The sequence below is a fragment of the Lepidochelys olivacea genome, assembly GCF_965140295.1.
Source record: "Lepidochelys olivacea isolate rLepOli2 genome assembly, chromosome: 1".
Lineage (NCBI taxonomy): Eukaryota > Metazoa > Chordata > Testudines > Cheloniidae > Lepidochelys > Lepidochelys olivacea.
The window spans coordinates 219550885-219571608 of NC_140411.1; the positions used below are offsets into that span (position 1 = coordinate 219550885).

General features: G+C 50.0%; 1 protein-coding gene across 6 annotated transcripts in view; it reads left to right on the forward strand.

Moving 5' to 3' along the window:
- Positions 1-3185: 3185 nt before the first annotated feature.
- ITFG2 (integrin alpha FG-GAP repeat containing 2) overlaps positions 3186-20724 on the forward strand; it is a 41646-nt gene continuing 24107 nt past the window's right edge. For 4 of the 6 annotated variants that reach the window (XM_084645597.1, XM_084645594.1, XM_084645593.1 and 1 more), the window contains exons 1-8: positions 3195-3374; positions 7077-7172; positions 7673-7714; positions 9773-9950; positions 10328-10467; positions 11091-11239; positions 13064-13158; positions 18008-18061. In XM_084645597.1, the coding sequence (XP_084501723.1) occupies positions 3264-3374; positions 7077-7172; positions 7673-7714; positions 9773-9950; positions 10328-10467; positions 11091-11239; positions 13064-13158; positions 18008-18061 (865 nt within the window). In that variant the 5' untranslated portion in view covers positions 3195-3263. Of the gene's footprint in view, positions 3375-3396; positions 3416-7076; positions 7173-7672; positions 7715-9772; positions 9951-10327; positions 10468-11090; positions 11240-13063; positions 13159-18007; positions 18062-20724 lie in introns of those variants that run through there. The other 2 variants (XM_084645595.1, XM_084645598.1) reach the window with 2 other exon arrangements.

A 20724-nucleotide genomic window follows, 5' to 3' on the forward strand; every position in this document is an offset into this window, starting at 1 on the left:
GGCCTGCATAAATACCCTTCACTGATGCATAGGTTTTAAAGGGACAGCAGCAGTGGTTAAAGTTAGACCATTAGAAATATGCAGGATTTTTAAATCTTAAGCATAAGCTGTTGAGAAGAAAGTAGCAAAATGACTCCTGTTAACTGCTCCACAGGGAAGCCCTTATGTGTAGTACCCCCCTCCCAACTGTGAAGTGTGCTTCCTGGCTGCAGGCATGGAATGTAGCACGGTTCTAAATTTATCTGCTGTTGGTTGTCCTGCTACCCTGAGTGAAACCAAGGGGAAGCACTTTCCTTTTGTAGCTACACAGTAGGGGGAGAGGAGTAGGCGGGTTCACTCTGAGGGCAGAGTTCTTGCAAAACCACAAATTGGATGTCTTAAGTGGAATGTCCACTTAGGCAGGACAGAATATTGGAGCAGACATCCTTCATTTAGATACAGGATGGGGATCTTTGTCTTGAGGGGAGAAGGTAGGTATAAATGCCCCTTTGTCCTTGCATTGGAGAAAGGGGGAGAGGGGGAGGAGTAGAATGAGGTGGAGAAAGGAACAGCCCAGGATGAATTTCAATGAGGAAAGGAAAAAAATCTCACACACTCAGTTGAACCAATATATACATTATGACTTTTATTGAAATGCATGTACAGTAGAATGTCAGAGTTACGAACACCTTTGGAATAGAGGATGTTTGTAACTGAAATGTTCATAACTGAACAAAATGTTGTTCCTTCAAAAGTTTACAACTGAACATTGATTTATTACAGCTTTGAAACTTTACTATGCAGAAGAAAAATGCTGCTTTAATCATCTTAATTTAAATGAAACAAGCACAGAAAGTTTCTGTACCTTGTCAAAATAAAATGTTAAACGTTTCCTTTATTTTTTTAGTCGTTTACATTTAACACAGTGCTGTACAGTATTTATTTATTTTGGTCTCTGCTGTTTGATTGCATACTTCTGGTTCCAAATGAGGTGTGGTGTTGACTGGTCAGTTCGTAATTCTGGTGTTCGTAACTCTAAGGTTCTACTGTAACTGCCTTTCCTCCTGAATTGGACCCACTTTACAGACGTCGGGCCTGATTCTGATCTCACTTATACCCTGTAACACCACTGATTTAAATGTAATTACTCCTGATTTACTCTAGTGTAAATCGGAGAAGAATCAGACTGTATGTGCACAAGACCCATTTCCTTTTGTACTGCAGTGCAGCCGCCTCTTGAGTGGAACGTTAGAAACACTATATGACAGTTTAGGACAAGCTATGAAGAACAGTCTCCCAACTGAAGTTATGAGGGGGAATTTCAAGGAAGTAGAATATAATGGGAGTTGGAATTTGGCTAAGAAACCAGAACAAACATCCCTGCTCTGATGGAAAAAATAATTGGGTCTTATAGTGTCTGTTCCGGTTAAGATGTATTCTGTTTTCCTGAGACAGCCACAAGATGTCAGGAAGAATAAAACAAGAAAATGAAGATACTGAAGAGGGATTTTTTTTTTATTATTTTTTGTTTTTAAGAACAGAGTTTGCATAGTCCATCAGAAGAGCACCCTCTTTGCTGCCTGGTGCCCATTAGAGATATATGACAGTCTTCTCCTCCCACTTACTATTCTGTAATTCCATTGACTTCAGTGACGCTAACTCCTCCTTGCTTGCAGCAGTGGGAGTAAGAGAACTGGGCCCACAGTGTCCCTACCCCTTGGAAGGTTTTGAATATTGACACATTTAATGGTTGAATGAGTGGTTTGAGGGAAGAATTGCTCTGTTGGCCTTGTGTGATGTGCCACAAGCATAAAGACAGCTCAGAAAAGAGAATTTCTGGTTGTATGTCATTCGCCTTCCTCACCAAAGACACCTATAGGTATCGTCAATTTAAAGGTGGGGAGACAGGTCAAGGCCATCCAGCCAGTCAATGGTCTTGGGCCTCAGGGTTTGTTTCCCCACCTGTAAAATATAAACACTGCCTGGATTAGACTCAGAGTTTCTGGACCTGCAAGCACCTCCACAGAGCTGATTATGTAACAAATTCAGCATGAGAAGTTTTACACAGGATCCATAGCCCAAAACAGGAACAGAGTTCTACCATCTTTTATAATAGCACTTGTATATTGCTTTTTGTTTGTACCACTACACCTGCTCAGAGAAGTTGCTTCCACCACAGGACAATGCAGATGGAGATTTCAGTCATCTGCACTGTAGTGACTGCAGCACAACTCATAAGCATCTTAATGGTAGACCTCAATGTGCTTTAAAAAGGAATGTAAGTATCCGTCCCATTTTATAGTTGGGGATGAGACTTGTGATTTGCCCCTGGTCATGCCGCAAATTAGAGAGCTGGGAATTTTAATTTCCTGCTTTCTAGTCCAGTGTTCCAACATATAATGCTTTCTGTGAGTAGCCTTATGGAGCACTACATGCCAGAAGCTGGAGTCACCAGGGTCTCATCTTTATATTGAACTGAAGCTGGGCGCCGACAAGTGTCAAAAATGGCATCACGGGGCTCCATGATTTGTGGGTCTCGGTGACTCCAGAGCCAATGTGCTCAGTTTACAAGTAACAAGAGACGTATTTTTAACTGCGAGCCTGTCAGATTCAGCCTGGGATCTGAGAGTTTGAGCTAGGCTCTTCCCTTCTCATCCCCCCTTCCCCTGCATTGTTGATGTCCTCAGCGAGTCCCTAAACCCTGGTATCACTAAGCCCTGCTCTTCAAAACTTACGAGTCGAGCCCCCACAAGCTGAGACTGGCTCTCAAATCATGAGATTTTTTAAACCTTAACAGCTGGTGGGGTCGCTGCACCCTGGCTTCTGCACCACCAATGGTGAGGCGTCAAGCTCCTCTCCACAGCCAGCACTGGTTTTCCAGGGAGAGCCGGGAGCTGCCCTGGATCTCCTGACTCCAGGCGCTGGGGCTTTACGCAGACCCCTGTGACAGCCAGGCTCAGGCTGTAGGCCCCACCCCTGCGCGCAAAGGGCAGGTGGGGCTGGAGAGGTGACCCCCACCCCTTGGCCTGGGGGCGGGGGGGAAAGGAGGACAGCTCGGCCCCCGCCCTCCCCCTGGCTGCGGGACTCCAAGAGCCCGGCTCTGCTGCCCCCGCCCGACCACAGGCTGGAACCGAGTCTTTCAGGGACCGGCCCGTCACGTGATTACGCCTCGCTTTCTCCCCCACCCTCGGTGCGCTTTTTGAGCCCGTGGAGCCTCCGTAGCACCCCCATGGTCATAGAGAGCCGGAGCGTCGGCCCGCCTAAGAGAGAGAGAGACCATCTCTATGGTCGCCGGGGAGATGCGGTCGGTCAGTTATGTGCAGCGGGTGGCGCTCGAGTTCAGCGGGAGCCTCTTCCCCCACGCCATATGCCTGGGAGACGCCGATAACGATACGGTACCCAGAGGCGTCGGGGCTTGGAGTCTAAGGCGGAGAGGGTGATGTACAGGGCGCATGCGCGGGAGGGTCGGGCGAGCGCGCGAACAGCTGTGGGAATCGGTCGGAGGAGTGGGCGGGGTCTGGCTCGGTATTTGCATAAGGGGTTCTGCCCGCGGGGGCCGCGTGGTGCGCCCCCTGGTGCTGCCCTGCGCTGGGCACCCTCCCTGCGCTGCGCTGCGCTGCGCTGCGCTGCGCTGCTCGGTGCTGCCTTCCCTCTGCTGCCCTCCCCCGGCGCCCTCCTTGCGCTGCCTTCCCCTGGGTGCTTGGTGCTGGCTTCCCCCTGGCACCCTCTCTGCACTGCCCTCCCCCTGGCACCTGCTGACTGTGAGAGCTGACACCCTCTTGGCATGAGTGGGGCTGCACTGGTTTACACAGTTCACATTTGGACCATTATTTCCACACCTTTAAGGGTTAGAGACGAGTTCTGGAGTACGAGGTGGCAGCCTCAACACAAATCCTGTGCCGCCCCAGTTTGACCGGGGTCAGACCGCAGCAGTGCAAACCCTTGGTCTGGTCACAGGAACGCCGTTCAAACACTCCTGTTCCTCTCATCTAATATGGAGCAAACAAACCCTACTGCAGTGGGGTACTTTGGTCAGCTGCCACCATGAGGCTCCCTGAGTGAAATTTGTGACCACCAGCCTTGATTATTACAACTCCTATTCAGGAACAAAGCCACTGACCCTGAAAACACTCACTTCATACAAAATGCAGGAGCTTATCCACTTAGCAACACAGGTCATCGTGAACATGTAATTTGTTTCCCTACTTAAACACAAACTATCTGTTCTAATCAAAACTATAGAAGGCAGTGGCTTCATTTGGCAACTAATGGTCACCGCCCTCTGTGACGGGTTGGATCACAGAAACCCCCTTGGGAGTGCCACCTGATGTGCCAAGACTACATCTGCTCCTGTTTTCCTGTCCTGTCAGCTTAGGACTTCAGTGCCCTGCCTGGTTTGAGCCAGACCCGCTAGCCTGCTGCAAACCCAGACCCAGGTCTGAACCAAATCCCCTAACAGCTGTAGGCTTAACTGAAAGCAATTTGAGAAGTGTTCTTGCCTTTAACACTCAGGTGCCCAACTCCCAATGGGGTCCAAACCCCAAATACATCTGTTTTACCCTGTATAAAGCTTATACAGGGTAAACTCATAAATTGTTTTCCCTCTATAACACTGATAGAGAGGTATGCACAGCTATTTGCCCCCCCTCCAGGTATTAATACATACTCTGGGTTAATTAATAAGTAAAAAGTGATTTTATTAAATACAGAAAGTAGGATTTAAGTGGTTCCAAGTAATAACAGACAGAACAAAGTGAATTACCAAGCAAAATAAAATAAAACACACAAGTATATGTCTAATCAAACTGAATACAGATAAAACCTCACCAGTTCCAGTAAGCTCTCTTTTACAGACTAGTCTCCTTCTAGTCTGGGTCCAGCAATCACTCACACCCCCTGTAGTTACTGTCCTTTGTTCCAGTTTCTTTCAGGTATCCTTGGGGGTGGAGAGGCTCTCTCTCTAGCCAGCTGAAGACAAAATGGAGGGGTCTCCCAGGGGTTTAAATAGACTTTATCTTGTGGGTAGAGACCCCCTCCTCTCTCCTATGCAAAATGGAGTTTTGGAGTCACCTGGGCAAGTCACATGTCCATGCGTGACTGAGTTCCTTACCAGCCAAGCCACATTCCTGGGAAAGCCCAGATGTGGATTGGCGTCTCCAAGTTCATTGTTGGCTTAAGGGCTTCTTGACTGGACACTTACTGAGAATAGTCTTTTCTCAGGAAGCTGACCAACTGCTTCACTAAAACCTACTCAGAATCAAACAAGTACACAGGCAAAATTCATAACTTCGAATACAAAAATGATACATGCATACAAATAGGATTAATAGATTCAGTAGATCATAACCTTTACAGAGATATGTTACATGGCATATGTAGCATAAAACTCATTCTAGTTATGTCATATATACATTCATAAGTATATTTTCATAAAACCTTATGGGGGGCACCGTCACACCCTTTCTAAGCAATAGTTATATTTTGCTCGTGGAAATTATACTGAGCAAATTCCTAGCATAATGCAATACACATAACTGGACGGGGCCAGGAGAGCTTGTAGGGAATGGCCAGCCCCAGGAGATATTTTTGAAATCCCTGCCACTTGGTGTATTCTAGTCCATTCCAAAGGCATAAGTATTATTTGTTTATATTACAGTAGTGCTGATAGGCCCCAACTGAGATCAGAGCTCCTTGGTGCTGAGTGTTGTACATGAGAAAGAGACAGTTCCTGTCTCAAAGAGCTTACACTCTAAACAGAGAGCGGGAGGGGAAACTGAGGCACAAAGCAACAAAGTGACTTGCACAAGGTCACACAGTACATCAGTTGTAGAATCCCGCTCTTCTGAGTCCCACTCCAATACACTGGACAAATGTTTTATAAAGCATTTTTAACAGCTCCAAGGATGTAATCTCTGATGGGGCTTGTCAGGGTTCCCTCCCCACTCTGAACTCTGGGGTACCGATGTGAGGACCAGCATGAAAGACCCCCTAAACTTATTTCTACCAGCTTAAGTTAAAACTCCCCCAAGGCACAAATCCCTTATTGTCCTTGGACGGTATTCGCTGCCACCACCAAGTGAGTTAGACAAAGATTCAAGGAAAAGAACCACCTGGAGTTCCTATTCCCCAGAGTATTCCCCTGAAGCCCCTTCACCCCCTTTCCTGGGGAGGCTTGAGAATAATATCCTCACCAGTTGGTACAGGTGAGCACAGACCAAATCTCTGGGTTTTTAGGACTCTAAAACCAATCAGATTCTTTTAAAAAAAAAACCAGACCTTTATTATAAAGAAAAAAAGTAAAAGAAGCACCTCTGTAAAATCAGGATGGAAGGTATTTTACAGGGTAATCAGATTCAAAACACAGAGGATTCCCCTCTAGGCAAAACTTTAAAGTTACGAAAAACAGGGATAAACTGCCCTCTAAGCATAGGGAAAATTCACAAGCTAAAACAAAAGATACTCTAACACATTTCCTTGCTATTACTTACTATTCCTGTAATTTAGATGTATCATTCAGTAGGAGCTGGATTACTTGCTTGGTCTCTCTCTTTGTCTCCCAAGAGAACACACACAGAGCACAAAAACAAAGCTCCCCCCTTCCTCTCCCCCCCAAATTTGAAAGTATCTTCTTTCCCCATTGGTCCTTCTGGTCAGGTGCCAACTAGGTTAATTGAACTGATTAACCCCTTACAGGTAAGGGGATTCTGCACCTCTGGCCAAGAGGGATTTTATATTACTGCATACATAAAGGTTGTTACCCTTCCCTTTATATTTATGACAGGGCTGATTTAACAATGTCCAGGGAGGGACAGGGAAATCTTCCCTGATAGTTGAATTTGAATAAGGGGCTCCAGGGAACCCCCTTAACCACTACACTATCCGTTGGAATAGAATGTTGTCTTTTATCTTATGTCTCTACTGCTGCTGCTCTTCCCTCCTTCTCCTGTTATCTCTGATCTCCCCTTTTCTCTCTTCTTTTCCATTTTCTGCTTCCTGTTTTGCAGCTTTACATCTGAATTCTGGTTTCTTTTTCCCTCCTGGGGATGATGAGGGTGGGTGTGAATTTCCCATCATTAACATTCTTCCCTTTTCTCCAGCTGAACGAGCTAGTGGTGGGGAACACCAACGGGAAACTCTGCGTGTACAAGAATGACGATAGCAAGCCCTGGGCCGTGCGCTCCTGCCAAGGAATGGTCTGTTGGGGCAGAGTTTGCCACTCCTCTGCGTTCTTTGGAGCCTGTGCTGTTTGTTTGCCTGGAATGCCATGTGGGAATGGAAAGCCTTCAGAGAAGAAGGCATCAGGGCTGGTCCTGAGGCCCTGCACAATTGCATCAGAGACCCTGCTCCCCGCCCCAATCCTGGGCTCTCACACTCTGGGCAAGCAGTACTGTCCAAAGTGCTGAACAGCCACTCGAGAGAAAGTTCTTGTTCCCTCCTCCATCCTCATCCTTTCCCCCGTGTGCAGAGGGTTTTGCCCCCAAGCTCTGCGTGGGAAGGCCAGGTTCTGCCATTGGGCCTGGCCTCACTCCTTTGCCTGAAGGAGTGAGGTTAGACAGGTCCTCAGCCAGAGGGATGCTGACTTTGAGGACGATCCTGAGGGCTGAAGGATCACTAGTGCAGGCTTAGCCCAAAGTATTGATGTATGTTTTCTTTGCTCCTTCCTGGTTTCTGAAGTCCCTCTCTTTTCTTGCAGCTCACCTGCGTTGGCGTTGGGGACGTGTGCAATAGAGGAAAGGTGAGGGCATTTGGCTCCCCCGCAGCAATACTCACACTGGAGGAGGGAGATTGACCTTTGACATGTGCAGTTGTTTGGGGTTGCAGCACGTTTTAAGTGGGGAGGAGAGTCCCCCAGGTTCTTTTGCCGTACAGCTCTTCCCGGGTTCTGAGAGAGCTAGCACTGCTACTGGTTTAAACATTGTCCCTCAATTAATGTCCTGTATGAGCCACAGACCGGCCTGATGAGTAAGCAAACCAACACCTTACTAGGGAAGTGACCTGCCAATGACTAGTGCATCTAACCTGTATGGGCATGTTTGACCCTGGAGTGTCCCACCCGATCCTCATGTGTACTACTTGACTGTGCTGGGCCCTGTGGTGCAGCTGTTGCCTGCCTGCCATTCACTTGTGTGCACTTAAACTGGCCCTTGCAAAGACTGAGATGCAGAGCAGCCCAAGCGCCATTGCAGACTCCAGTCCGTGTAATAAGACAGCTCTTGCTGGGCCATTATCTGGGAGAATTAAACCTGGACCTCTGGATCCCATCATCTAAACTCACGTTCTATGGCTTAAGTGCTATAGCAGCCTCATGAACCATTATACACTAGAGAGAGAGAGTGTCACACTATGTGAGTGTGATGAATAGGAAGGGACTGTGACAGTTGAAGACTTAGGCCTGGTCTGTACTAAAAAGTTAGGTCGACCCAGCTGTGTTGCTTACGGGTGTGAAAAATTCAACCCCCTGAGCGATGTTGTTAAGTTGACCTAAATCTTGGGGAGGTAGATTACCTACACCAATGGGAGAAGCCCTCCTGCCAGCTTAGGTAGCATACACTAGATGCTCTTGTTATACCAATAAAATAAAAACCAGCAAGATCTTATTGAAGGGAAAAAGACAAAATACCACATTTATTGTGAATACAGAAAGAATCATAGTAAGCAGTTAATCATAGCTATAACATTCCATTCAATCTCATATTTATTCACACATTCATTCATACAAACACACACACAGGTTCTGCAAAGTTGTTATCATAGTTACCAGCCTTAGAGTTGCTCATGCCAAGCCACTGGCCAGGTGGCCTGGACATGAGGAGGGAGCAGGGCCTTGTCAGTTGCTCATCTGATGCTCCTGGAAGTTGGTTTGCAGAATCAGACCCCAAAGTTCTCACTTTTTAGAGTCTGTTTTTATAGGAATTTCTTCCTATGCCAGTCTATGGGAATTGCTTCATCATGCTGTTGCTGAATCAATCAGCAGAGAGCACATTCCTGACGGCTCCGTGCTGCTAGATGTTATCTTGTTCTTTGGTTCTCCCATTCTTGAGGCTGTTGGGTGGATTCTAGTCTGCTGTCCGGGGATCCTTTGGTTATTTCCACTTGACGCCTTCTTCAGCCGATGGACACTGGATTCTTAGGCTGGCATCTCCCTGATCATTCGGTTATTATCCACACCAAGGATCCTTCCACATACATCCTCTCTCTCTATTTTAATCACAATTGTTAATACAACAAAAGGGCGGGGATGCTGGGTTGTTACAGAGTATTGCTTTGAGTCTCTCTCTGTGAATTGCTTCGAGAACAGACTCTGTCTTAGAATGTACTAACGCAATTAGCAACTTGCAAGTTTCACACAGAGAGGGAGCGAAACAGTACCAAAAACCAAGAGACCTCTTAATTAGTAATACCCTGGAATTTAAACTATGGGGAATCAAACTCATTTGTGATTTTAATACAGAACTTCTGTAATATGATCCACCACTCTAGCGGTGCCACTGCTCTAGCGTTTCAAGTGCAGGCAAGCCCTTGGTCTGGCAAAGGTGACCAAGACGGTTGGATGCTTTGGCTCTGCTGCACTGCTCTGTTCTTTCCAGACATCTCTCTGTGAGTGCGAGCTGGCTCTGGCGCAGTAGCCCTGCACTGACCACACCTAGCCAAACACTAACAATTGGCCCTGCAGACAGAGCTCGCAGTGTAGTCACAGTTCATCTTGATGGCCCTGCCCTTGCCCCCATGGGGGACTGTTGCAGGCAATCTCACCACCTCTTCTATTGATTCAAGGACTCCCCTCTCCTCTCAGAATCTGGTGGTTGCCGTGAGTGCCGAGGGCTGGTTTCATCTGTTTGACCTGACTCCTCCACCCTCAAAGCATCCAGATGCGTCTGGCCACCATGAACCCCCACTGGCAGATGAGCAGAAGCCGGTGTTCAAGCAGCACATTCCTGCCAACACCAAGGTCATGCTGATCAACGACATTGGTGAGTATGTGGGATAGAAGGGGGCAGAGCAGGAGCTCAAGCACATGGCGATGGTAAGAGTAGAACAGGTGCAAGGGGCTCAGCAGGGCAGTGCATGTACCAGGACATGAGGGAAGCAGGAACCCAACCCATCTTAGCCCTAGAAGAGAGGAGAGAAGATCTTGGGGCTTTTGGGGTGCTGCAGTTCATGAGCTGTTGGGGAGCTAGGAGGTCTGAGATTTTTCTAAGGTGCCCTTCACTGTGGTATCTGAGCCCGAAGGATCTTTGGGATCATGGTACAGCGGACGCTTGTGTGACTCTGTGCTAAGTGTGCCTGCAGGCAGTGGGACTGTGATGCCTTGATGGAAGCCATTGTTGTCTCCCTGTGTCCCCTGCAGATGGAGATGGGAAGTTTGAGCTGGTGGTGGGTTACACGGACCGTGTGGTGCGAGCCTTCCGCTGGGAGGACCTGTCTGAGAGCTCCGACCACATCACCGGCCAGCTGGTGCTGCTGAAGAAGTGGCTGCTGGAGGGGCAGGTAGGAAGCAGGGTGCCCTAGATGGAGGTATGTTGAGTATGGACTTCAGGAGCTAGGTCTCCCAAAGAGCAGAGCCCTCCAAAGGAAGAGGAGCCAAGCCCCAGTCTTCTGAACAAAAGATCAGCAATGGGTGCGTCAGGAGTGAATTTCCCCCAAGGGTTTGTGCGGTGTGTGCAGGGCAGCTGACAAGTGCAGGTGATTGGGTGTCCAGTCAGCTGCTTTAACCTTGCTCTGCTCTCCCTGAATCTAAGGTTGCCAACCCTCCAGGATTGTCCTGGAGTCTTTAATTAAAGATTATGTCATGTGATGAAACCTCCAGGAATACAGCCAACCAAAACTGGCAACCCACTATAGTGTTTCCATTCTCTTTTGGGGAAAAAGGATTGTGTCTCCCAACATGGGACTGGACATTTCATCTCCTTTGTTGAACTCAGTTCAATGCCTGTCGACTTTCTGGCAGAAACCTGCTTTTCCAGAGAGCCTGTTGCCTTGGGGGTGATTGGGGACACACTCTCTCTCTCACACTCACACAAACACACACACTCTCTCCCTCTCTCCCTCCCTTTGGGAAGTGTACAGTCCTTCCACTCACAATCCTGCTTACTGTTCCTGGGCTGGTGCAGGTGGACAGCCTCTCTGTGAACCCGGGCCCTGATGGTGCCCCCGAGATGATGGTGTCCCAGCCGGGCTGTGGCTACGCTATCCTGCTCTGCACCTGGAAGCCGGACCAGCAGCCCCTAGCAGAGGGAGGAGACAGCTCTGCAACCAGCAGGTGGGCGTTAGGATCCAATGGGACAGACAGAGGTGCAGTTTTACAGACCTGCCACAAGGAGGCATGGTTGCACCACATTCTGATTGATGATTACACTCCATCTGCCCCCTTTACTTTGCATCCTCCTTCACTGCCTGCCCTCCTACTCCTACCCCTGTTCTGGGAGCATCCACGTGCTGTAAGCCCATCTATCTTCACCCCCAAAACCCTGGTGCTTGAGTGCTCCCTGCTTTGCTCTGCTATGGACTGAACGCTCTGGCTCTGCTCCCTGCATCATGCGTTTGCGTGCCGGGCAAGGAGGTGCCACTGGGGTGTGGAGGAAATGGCTTGCAAGATCCAAAAGTAGTTGGGGAAGCTTGGGTGCTGAGTTGACGGAAGTGGATGGAAGCCAAGTGAATGCCAAGATAAGGGGAGGGAGGCTCATTGGGGGCCTGATCAGTGGGAGGGGGAGCCAGTAGGAAGCCCAGTCAGCCCTCTGAATCTACAGCCCCAAGGTGGGACTTTTCTCTTGTGGTTTTTATTGTTGTTGTCCATGCTCCCAGAGGTGTCAAAAGGAAGCTTTATAAATTGAATCCTGGGAGTTAAACAGAAAAGCCCCATTCGTTCATCCAGTCTGTCTCCTTGGGACCAGGGCAGGCTTGTTCCCTCCAGAACCTTCTTGTGTCCTACCTAGCCAATTTCCCAAGTGAATAAAAGGCCGCCTTATAATATAATCATTTCTCTGCTGTTCTGGGCCTCAGGCCTAGTCCCTGCCAGTGGCACACAATAGTCTAGTCTCCTGACGGCTGAAAGACTTTGGCCTCATTTCTATTGTTAGGTTTAGAGTGCAGATGCTGGGTGGTGTTGGTGACCCGGGATACACAAGAGGTCAGACGAGATGAACTGGTGGTCTCTTCTGGCCTTAAACTCTCTGACTCTATAGCGAGGGTGACTCTCAGGATCTTTCCTTTCCTTGTCTGAAAACTGGTATTCCCTTGGCTTTTCTGCTGTCTCTCAGCACCTTCTCAGGTGTCTAATTTTTTCCGCCAATATCATAGAATCATAGAAGATTAGGGTTGGAAGAGACCTCAGGAGGTCATCTAGTCCCACCCCCTGCTCAAAGCAGGACCAATCCCCAACTAAATCATCCCAGCCAGGGCTTTGTCAAGACGGGCCTTAAAAACTTCTAAGGATGGAGATTCCGCCACCTCCCGAGGTAACCCGTTCCAGTGCTTTCCTAATATCCAACCTAGACCTCCCCCACTGCAACTTGAGACCATTGCTCCTGGTTCTGTCATCTGCCACCACTGAGAACAGCCGAGCTCCATCCTCTTTGGAACCCCCCTTCAGGTAGTTGAAGGCTGCTATCAAATCCCCCCTCACTCTTTTCTTCTGCAGACTAAATAACCCTAGTTCCGTCAGCCTCTCCTCGTAAGTCATGTACCCCAGCCCCCTAATCATTTTCATTGCCTTCCGCTGAACTCTCTCCAGTTTGTCCAATATAACTGTGAGTGGTTCAGAAAGGCTCTTAGTTAATTCCTTCCCTCCCCATGATGCACGTATGCACTCAGATTTGTCACATAGGCCCTTCCCAGGTATTTATCAGCAAATAAATACAGTCAGGTAGTTGAAAACCCTGTGCTTTCTTAGTGACTGAAACATCCCCTCAATGGACTGATCTCCCCTGCCCATCTGCCCTGCTGGGACAGGAGGCAGTCTCCAGAAATCAGTGTGTGTAAAAATTCCTGCCCTGGGATTCAAGGTCAGTGACTAGGGAGCCGCTCCGGGATTCTCTCTGGCTGGAATCCCTAACCCTTTCCCCTCTTATCTCTCCCTTCTTTCTAGGGAGGCCCCAGTTCGGGATGTTATCCTTCACCAGACGTCTGGCAGGATTCATAACAAGAACGTTTCCACTCATCTAATTGGCAGCATTGGCCGAGGTAAGAGGCAGAGCCTGCAGCAGTGCACAGGGCTGAGACCATAGACTTCCAGCTATTGATTCTGTTGGATTCTGTTAGAGGATGGGGATGTCACATAACTAAATAAATAAATCCAGGAGCAAATCAGATTCCTGGAAGTGAATACCTAGCAGGTGGCCACAAAATTGGAGAGAAGCCTGGTCCACACTAGCCAGCTCCCAAATTACAGACTGGCCCCAGGACGTTACGATAGCTGAACAGTTTGCATTAGACCAGGGGTGGGCAAACTATGGCCGTGGGCTGGATCCGACCCGCCAGCTGTTTTAATCTGGTCCTTGAGCTCCCACTGGGGAGCGGGGTCTGGGGCTTGCTCTGCTTCGGCGCTCCAGATGGGGAGCAGGGTTGGAGGCCATTCCACGTGGCTCCTAGAAGCGGCGGCATGGCCCCGCTTTGGCTCCTACGCATAGGGGCAGCCAGGGGGCTCCACTCTGCATGCTGCCCCTGCCCCAAGTGCCACCCCCGCAGCTCCCATTAGCCAGGAACCACAGCCAATGGGAGCTACAGGGGTGGTGCCTGTGAACAGGGCAGTGTGCAGAGCCACCTGGCTGCATCTCCTCATAGGAGCCAGAGAAGGGACATGCCACTGCTTCCAGGAGCCGCCTGAGGTAAGTACCGCTTGGAGCCTGCACCCCTGAGCCCCTCCCCATGCCTGAACCCCCTGCCCCAGCCCTGATCCCCCTCCTGCCCTCTGAACCCCTCGATCCCAGCCCGGCACACCCGCCTACACCCCAAACTCCTAATTCACAGCCCCACCCTAGAGCCCACACCCCCAGCCAGAGCCCTCAGCCCCCCCTGCACCCCACTCCCCAGCCTGGAGCCCCCTCCTGCACCCTGAACTCCTCATTTCTTGTCCCACCCCAGAGCTCACATCCCCATCCAGAGCCCTCACCCCCTCCCGAACCGCAACCCCAATTTTGTGAGCATTTGTGGCCCGCCGTACAATTTCTATTCCCAGATGTGGCCCTTGGGGCAAAAAGTTTGCCCACCCCTGCATTAGACTCTTCTGTAGCCCCCATGCCCTGCCCTTTGCAGCTTCCTCCACTGGAGCCGCTCCCATCTCCCACCCTGTATAGCTTACTCCCATGCTAACATCGTCCTTGATCCCTGCTTTTGTGCAGCTGTCGCTCGTGCTCCCTGCTGCTCAGCCTGTGCCACCCTCGTGCCTTCTCGTCAGCAGCTTCAATCCTGTCCACTGAGTCTGTTCATCTGCCACCCTCATTCTGCCGCACACATTCCCTCCTAGCAGCCCCTGTCCTACACCTCTGCCCAACTGTAGCCCACTTTTCCCTTACCCTGCGCAGCCCCAGTCCCATCCTGGGCAGGGTCCATGCTCAAAGTCCTTGTGCAGTTGCACCTCCCATTTTGGTCTGTGTAGCCACCGTGTCCAACCTCTGGACAGCTACAGGCTCCTCTTACCCCCTTCTGTGTAACCATCCCTCACACACAGCCACCGGCTCTCCTCTAGCTGCACGCACCTTCCTGCGTGCTCTGTGGGTTGGTCCTTGGCTCCCTCTCCTAGACTCCAGCCTAGCAGAGCTGCTGTAGACTCCCTCCTTCATGGGGGCCGTGCTCAAGGAGGCATGAATTGTCAGGGCAAGTCACATTCTCTTTTTCTCTACTGCTGCGCTTGCCCTGTGCGGGAGGGAGAGGGTTAACCCCAACCATGCTGTCTGAGGAAGGTGTGGGGTGCTTTGCGGAGCTGGAGCAGTGAGGGGTGCCTGCATCCTCAGCATCAAATCCTCCCTGATCTCAGCACGCAGGGCTCCCCTTCGGCCTGTCACGTTTTCAGCATCTCAAACACTGCTCCAAGTACTGGGAGCACCAGGACGTGAAATCAGTTATTTCACTGCATGCAAAGCCCCGGACCTTGTACTGATTGGTGGAGCCTGCTGGCAAAGGGAGACGTGCAGAACAAGGGGAGACAAGGATCCCTGGTGTCAGAGCAGTGCCAACTGCTAGGGGCTAAGGACCTACATTTTGTAAAGGGGCTTCAGGAAGTGGTTTCTGTCAGTACACATCTCGGCGTCCAGCCCTACCTGGCTTTCAGTATCACTTTACAAACCCTGATGTGACTGTACATGAGAATGTTGCTTATTTGACATGAGCTGTTACCCAAAAGAGAGTCTTGTCTCCCTGCTGGGGTGTGTGTAGTTAGCTAACACCCCCCTGCCCCCAGGCTGGCCAGCAAAGGTGCTGCAGTTCAGTGTCCCAGTCTCCCACAGTGAAGTTGTGTTCCTGCATAGTTACCTGGTGGCTGAGAGAAGGGGGAGCTACATATCAGCACTGGCTGGCTCTGGGGAAGCTACATATCAGCATGTAATCTGTGCAGTCCCCCAGTCAACTGGACCCTGCTTATCCTGTCACTGTCTTTTCAATGACAACTTGGTTTTTGGATATAAGTACTAGACACCCAGACAAAACAGCGTTGTGCCAGGCTGGGAGAACCACAAAGCAACGCTGTCTAGAAGCAGAGAGCTGGGTGCACCAAAGTTGCTCCTTGTGTCAGTAGCGGCTTCTCTGTAAAGTGGGTGTTAAACCTCAATCACTAGGCAATTGCGCACCCTTCTAGGGTGATTCTCCCCATGCGCACAGTAGGTGGCTTAGCAGTTACACCGGTTGGATCTGTAAGACAAGATGTGAGCTGCAGAAGGAAAGTGGCTGAGTCAAAATGGGCATCCTTAGCAAACTGCCCCGCACTTCCTCTCCAGCTGGGTGGCTGGGTAAAGATAGTGTAAGTGGCTGGTGTGATCCCAACAGCAGAGCTGGTCTCCAAGGGAACATCTACATAGCAAAAAAACCCCACGGGAGCGCGGCTTAGAGCCCAGGTCAGCTGACTCGGGCTAACGCTATGGCATAAAAATAGATGGTTTCAGAGCCAGGCTCCATCCCGAGACCGAACATCTACACATCTATTTGTAGCCCCGTAGTGCAAACCCTGCAAGCCCGAGTCCGTTGATCCAGGCTCTGAGACTTGCTCCTGCAGATCTTTTTTCGCTGAGTAGATGTATCCCAAGGGACCCCACTCAGTTACAGTATTTAACAGTGCCAGTCTCCATGGCTAGATTCCCTGGAGAGACATATGCCCCTTTCATGCCACCCTCCTGGCATTGCCTTTTAAAAATAAAAGCATTGCCCAGCCTGCGGACGATGGGAATGGTGCTGTGTTTGCCTTTGTGTATCATGGCACTCAGTTACATGGGCACAGTATGTGAAAGTCACTGAGTAGCTGTGTCCAACCAGCCAATCAGCTGGTAAAGTGGGGCTCCCAAGCATCCAGCCAGTGCTTGTCAGGAGGGAGCAAGGCTGCTTTGCAGAGTGTTGCCCTACTGCAGACTTGGGGGGAACTTGGCAGTGGCGTGGGACTGAGAGCTTTTCCGGAGAGACAGCGTTCCTCTGCAGATTTGCTCAACGTTTGCCTTTGGGAGTGCTTTGTGCTCACTTTCCCATACAGCCAGCTGATCCTGTTCCACCTTGTGGCCTTCCCCACATGCCCCCAGCCGCAGCACCAGGCTGCATTCAAGGGCAAGGACAGGGGGGAGGGGACGTATATTTGCAAGGCCTCTCCTGCTCCCCAGCGGAGCTGCTGCCTGCACTTGTGCATTTCTGGAGAAACAAGGGAGTGTAAAAGAGGCGATTAAACCACAGGCACCCATGGACCTGTAGCTGCAGCTCACATTACATGGGGAATCCTAGGATCAGTGAGCAAAACCAGCCAGTCCCACTCCCACTTACATGTAAACTAGCTGTTTAAAATTCATTGCTTTGTAATAGCCAGGGATGCCCTACAAGGGAAGGAAAGAGATAAAGAAAATAGGATAGTAACAAGATGGTGAAAGTGTGGTAAATAACCATTATGCAAAGTTTGAAGGCTGGGCAGAAATGTCTCCTAACATCTCAGGCTAGATACCTTCAGGCCCTCCTGCAACACCAGTGCTATTCCACCTCCCAGTCTCTGTCCAAAGTCTGCCACATGTGTGGGTTGGCGATGGTATTGTGGAGCAACATTCAATAGTCCTTATTTACACAACGTCAGTGAGAGCAGAGTCAGACTCACTGTTGTTAGCTTGATGCAGGCCCTTTAACTAAGGGGCAATCTCCAGCTCAAGTTGTTAAGTCACAATTCTGGGGAGAAGTGGGGAGACAGTCAAGCGGGGCTCTTTGGGCGCTGACCACCCTCAGCCTCCCCTCTGTGGGCTTTGGGTAGCAACTCCAGCTGAAGGGGGTGGACCATGTTAAAGGTTCCTCTTGAAACTGCCGCTGTCACAGAGCCCTTGAGAGGGAGACAGGCCAGGAGGGAAGGTCTCCCTCCTTGGCGGGGGGGGGGGGGTAGGGGGAGAAGAGATGCCAATCCAGGCTTCTCTGGGCCTTGTGATCAGTGGCTAGGAGTGGGCAGGACTGTGTGTAATAGCAGATCAAAATACTGGCCAAGCCCAGGGAGAGGAATCAGAAAGGGGGGGTGCAAAAGGCCAGAAACTGCAACAAGGACCCTCAGCTTGGGAGGGTAGATTCACTGAACCCCTTCCTTTCCCCTTCCCCCTCTGTGGTGTTTTCAGCTGGTCCTCCCCCTCCAAAGAGTCAGAGGAGATTGTACCACAGTGACCCATCCCTCCAGGAGAGCAGGGGAAGCAGATTCCTCTAGCTTGTCACACCCTGCCTGACCACAGCCCTGGTGCTCCATATAGAGGGGGAGAAGGCGATCGGGATGGTGGGCCGACGGTGAGAGATTAGGGAGGCTACAGCCAAATGTTGCTGCTGAGATCTGGGCTAGACAGCGGCATGAATGACATGTGCTTCTGTTCTGTGTCTGCAGGCTGCACTAAAGCGGATGCTGGCTCGGGCCTCTTTGCCCTCTGCACTCTGGACGGTAAGCCCCACTGCTGCCCTTGGATCAAGGGAAGAGGAAAGAAGGGATTGCCAGGGTGTAGCAGAGGCCAGGGCTGCCCGGGGGGTAAAGTAGGGCAATTTGCCCCGGGCCCTGAGCCCCGCAGACGGCGGGGGCAATTTCGGCGGCAATTTGGCGGCAGATCTTTCAGTCCCTCTCTTCCTCGTTGGGGGCACTTCAGCAGCAGCTCAATTGCTCTGCTTCAGTCTTCTGTGGCAATTCGGCAGCTGGTCCTCCTGCCCTCTTCTTTTTTGGGTTTTTCTTTTTTTATTTTCCTTCGCCGCTTGGGGCAGTAAAACTAGCTTTTTTTTGTGGAAGGGGCCCTGGAAATTGCTTTGCCCCAGCCCCCCTGAATCCTCTGGGCAGCACTGGCTGAGGCCTGTTACCACTCCAGAGCAGAAGCATGGGGGTAGTTCTAAGGGCACACCGGAGGCTCAGTGCTACTGGATTTGGGATGGGATGGAATCAGGCCTCTGAAGTACCCTTAGAGCAGTGATATTCAGACTGAGCCTCGGGAGCCGCAAGTGGCTCATGTGTCTCCTGTATGATTTAATTATTAACCAATCAGGATGCTTTTATGATGTTATTAACCAATTAAGTTATCAACTTGCGCAAAGTTATTGACTTATTTGCTGTGAGAATAATATACGCTAAATATTTCCCCGTCATACTGTTCAAATATGAAAAGTCCTATAGTAAGTGATACAATGAATTCACACTACTCTGGCTGTTTTGGGTAATATTGATCACTACTTTGGCTCGTGAACCACTGAGGTCTGAGTAGCACTGCCTTCGAGACATGCAGGAGGATTTGGCCGTCGAGGCTGTTGCGCTGGCATTATTCCTTGTCCTCATCTCAAATACATGCTTTCATGTGAGTATGTTATGGGGAGAGGGCTAAAGGTCCCCACCCCTCCCTGCACAGGCCTTTGCTCTTGTGCCCACAGGAGCTGAGAGAAGAGGCATCACCAGAGAGCCAAGCTCTGATTCAGCCAGGTGTGTGAGCACAAGGCCAACTCTAAGCACGTGAGCAGTCCCATTGAAGCTAGGCATGTGCTCCAGTTTCTTGCTGAATCAAGGCCTTGCTCCAGGGGTTTGTTCTCTACAGGGAAACGGAAATGTTTTTTCTCAATGAATTATTCCTAGCAGTCGTCTGCACTTCGCTAGTGGGCACCTTGCGTCCATGGGTTTCAAAGCACCTTATAAAGATTAATTGCTGAAGCCACGCAAAGCTGCCGAGGGAGGGAAGTATTAAATCCACTTCACAAATAGACAAACTGCGCTCTGGAGAGGGCAGGTGACTTGCCTAAAATCAAACAGCAGGTTCTTAGGAGAGGTGAGACTAAGAACCCAGATATCCCCTGACTCCCAATCCACTGCTCTAACACTCCCTGTGTGAGACGCCAACATTAACAGAATTTAATGGTCAGGATCACCAATGTTGTTAGATGTTCGGCTGCATGTGTGTGTTTTCCCTGTGTGCTGTCCCAGCCCTGCACAGACAGCTGGCGCAGCAGATCTCAAGCGAACTGCTCAATGACCACAAGATCCATTAAGGTACGAAGGCACCCAGCCAGGTTTATTGTCGACGAAGCAAAGTAATAGTACCTGGCAGACTCTATGAGGATACTAAAACACGTATGCCCATGACAATGGACGCAGCTCAGTCAGTGGCGGGACTTTCCACTGCCCCCTAGGCTGGCCAAAGACACTCCTTTTGAGACACCATTTTATATATCCGTATAAACAAGTTACATATTGCCCCTTTAACATAGTTAGTTGATACCCTCTGACGTAGCCAGTTACCAACCATCACCTTATACATTTCTATTTATTACACTGTTATCCTGACCTTATATTTAGGAGGGGTCAATGTGTTCCTGTTATTTTTGGGGAATGTTTTTGTACCATCATTGATATTGGGATGTTCTGATACCACTTTTTTGGACTGCGTTTCATGAGCACTCTGTGCCTAGCACTGTTTAGGAATGTTTTTGCAATAGCCGCCCTGTTCTGGCCAGGTTCTGTGAGCTTGCAAGCAGGCAGCGCCTGTCATTTGCTGACAGCCTGACTTCTGCTAACTTTGCTTTATATCAGCAAAGCTTGCCCGCTACTTTAGCTCAGGCCTTATACCAGGCCTCTCATACACGGGCTTATATTTTAGGCTCTCTTCTACTACATTGGCATACTTCCAAGTCCATTTGCGCACTAAGCTGAAATGCCATACAAATAATGCCATCTCTGAAAGCCTCTGGAAAAGAGCAGGGAGGCATGTTCCTGACACTCTTTGCAGTGGTTGGGTTGCTGCCAAAAGCAGCAAGGTAAATGAAGTCGTGGCAGAGGCAGTGGTGTGTAGTGGACTGAGCATGGGCCTGGGAGCCAGGTTTCCCTTGTCATGTCCCCTGTGATAAAGAAGAGACAGGATTCAGGTGTGATAAATAGAAAGGGAGGGGATTCTGTATTGAAGCTTTTGGATACAGACAGGATCCTGTGATTCTCACTGGCTCTTTAGGCAGTTCACCAGTCTGGGAGCTAAAGTCACTGTGCAGGGTCTCCCTAAATCCTGGCCGAGCCCAGCAGTCATGGAAGAGACGTGCTGACTATGCTATGGTCCTGAGTTCTAATCCTGGCTTTACTACTGACTT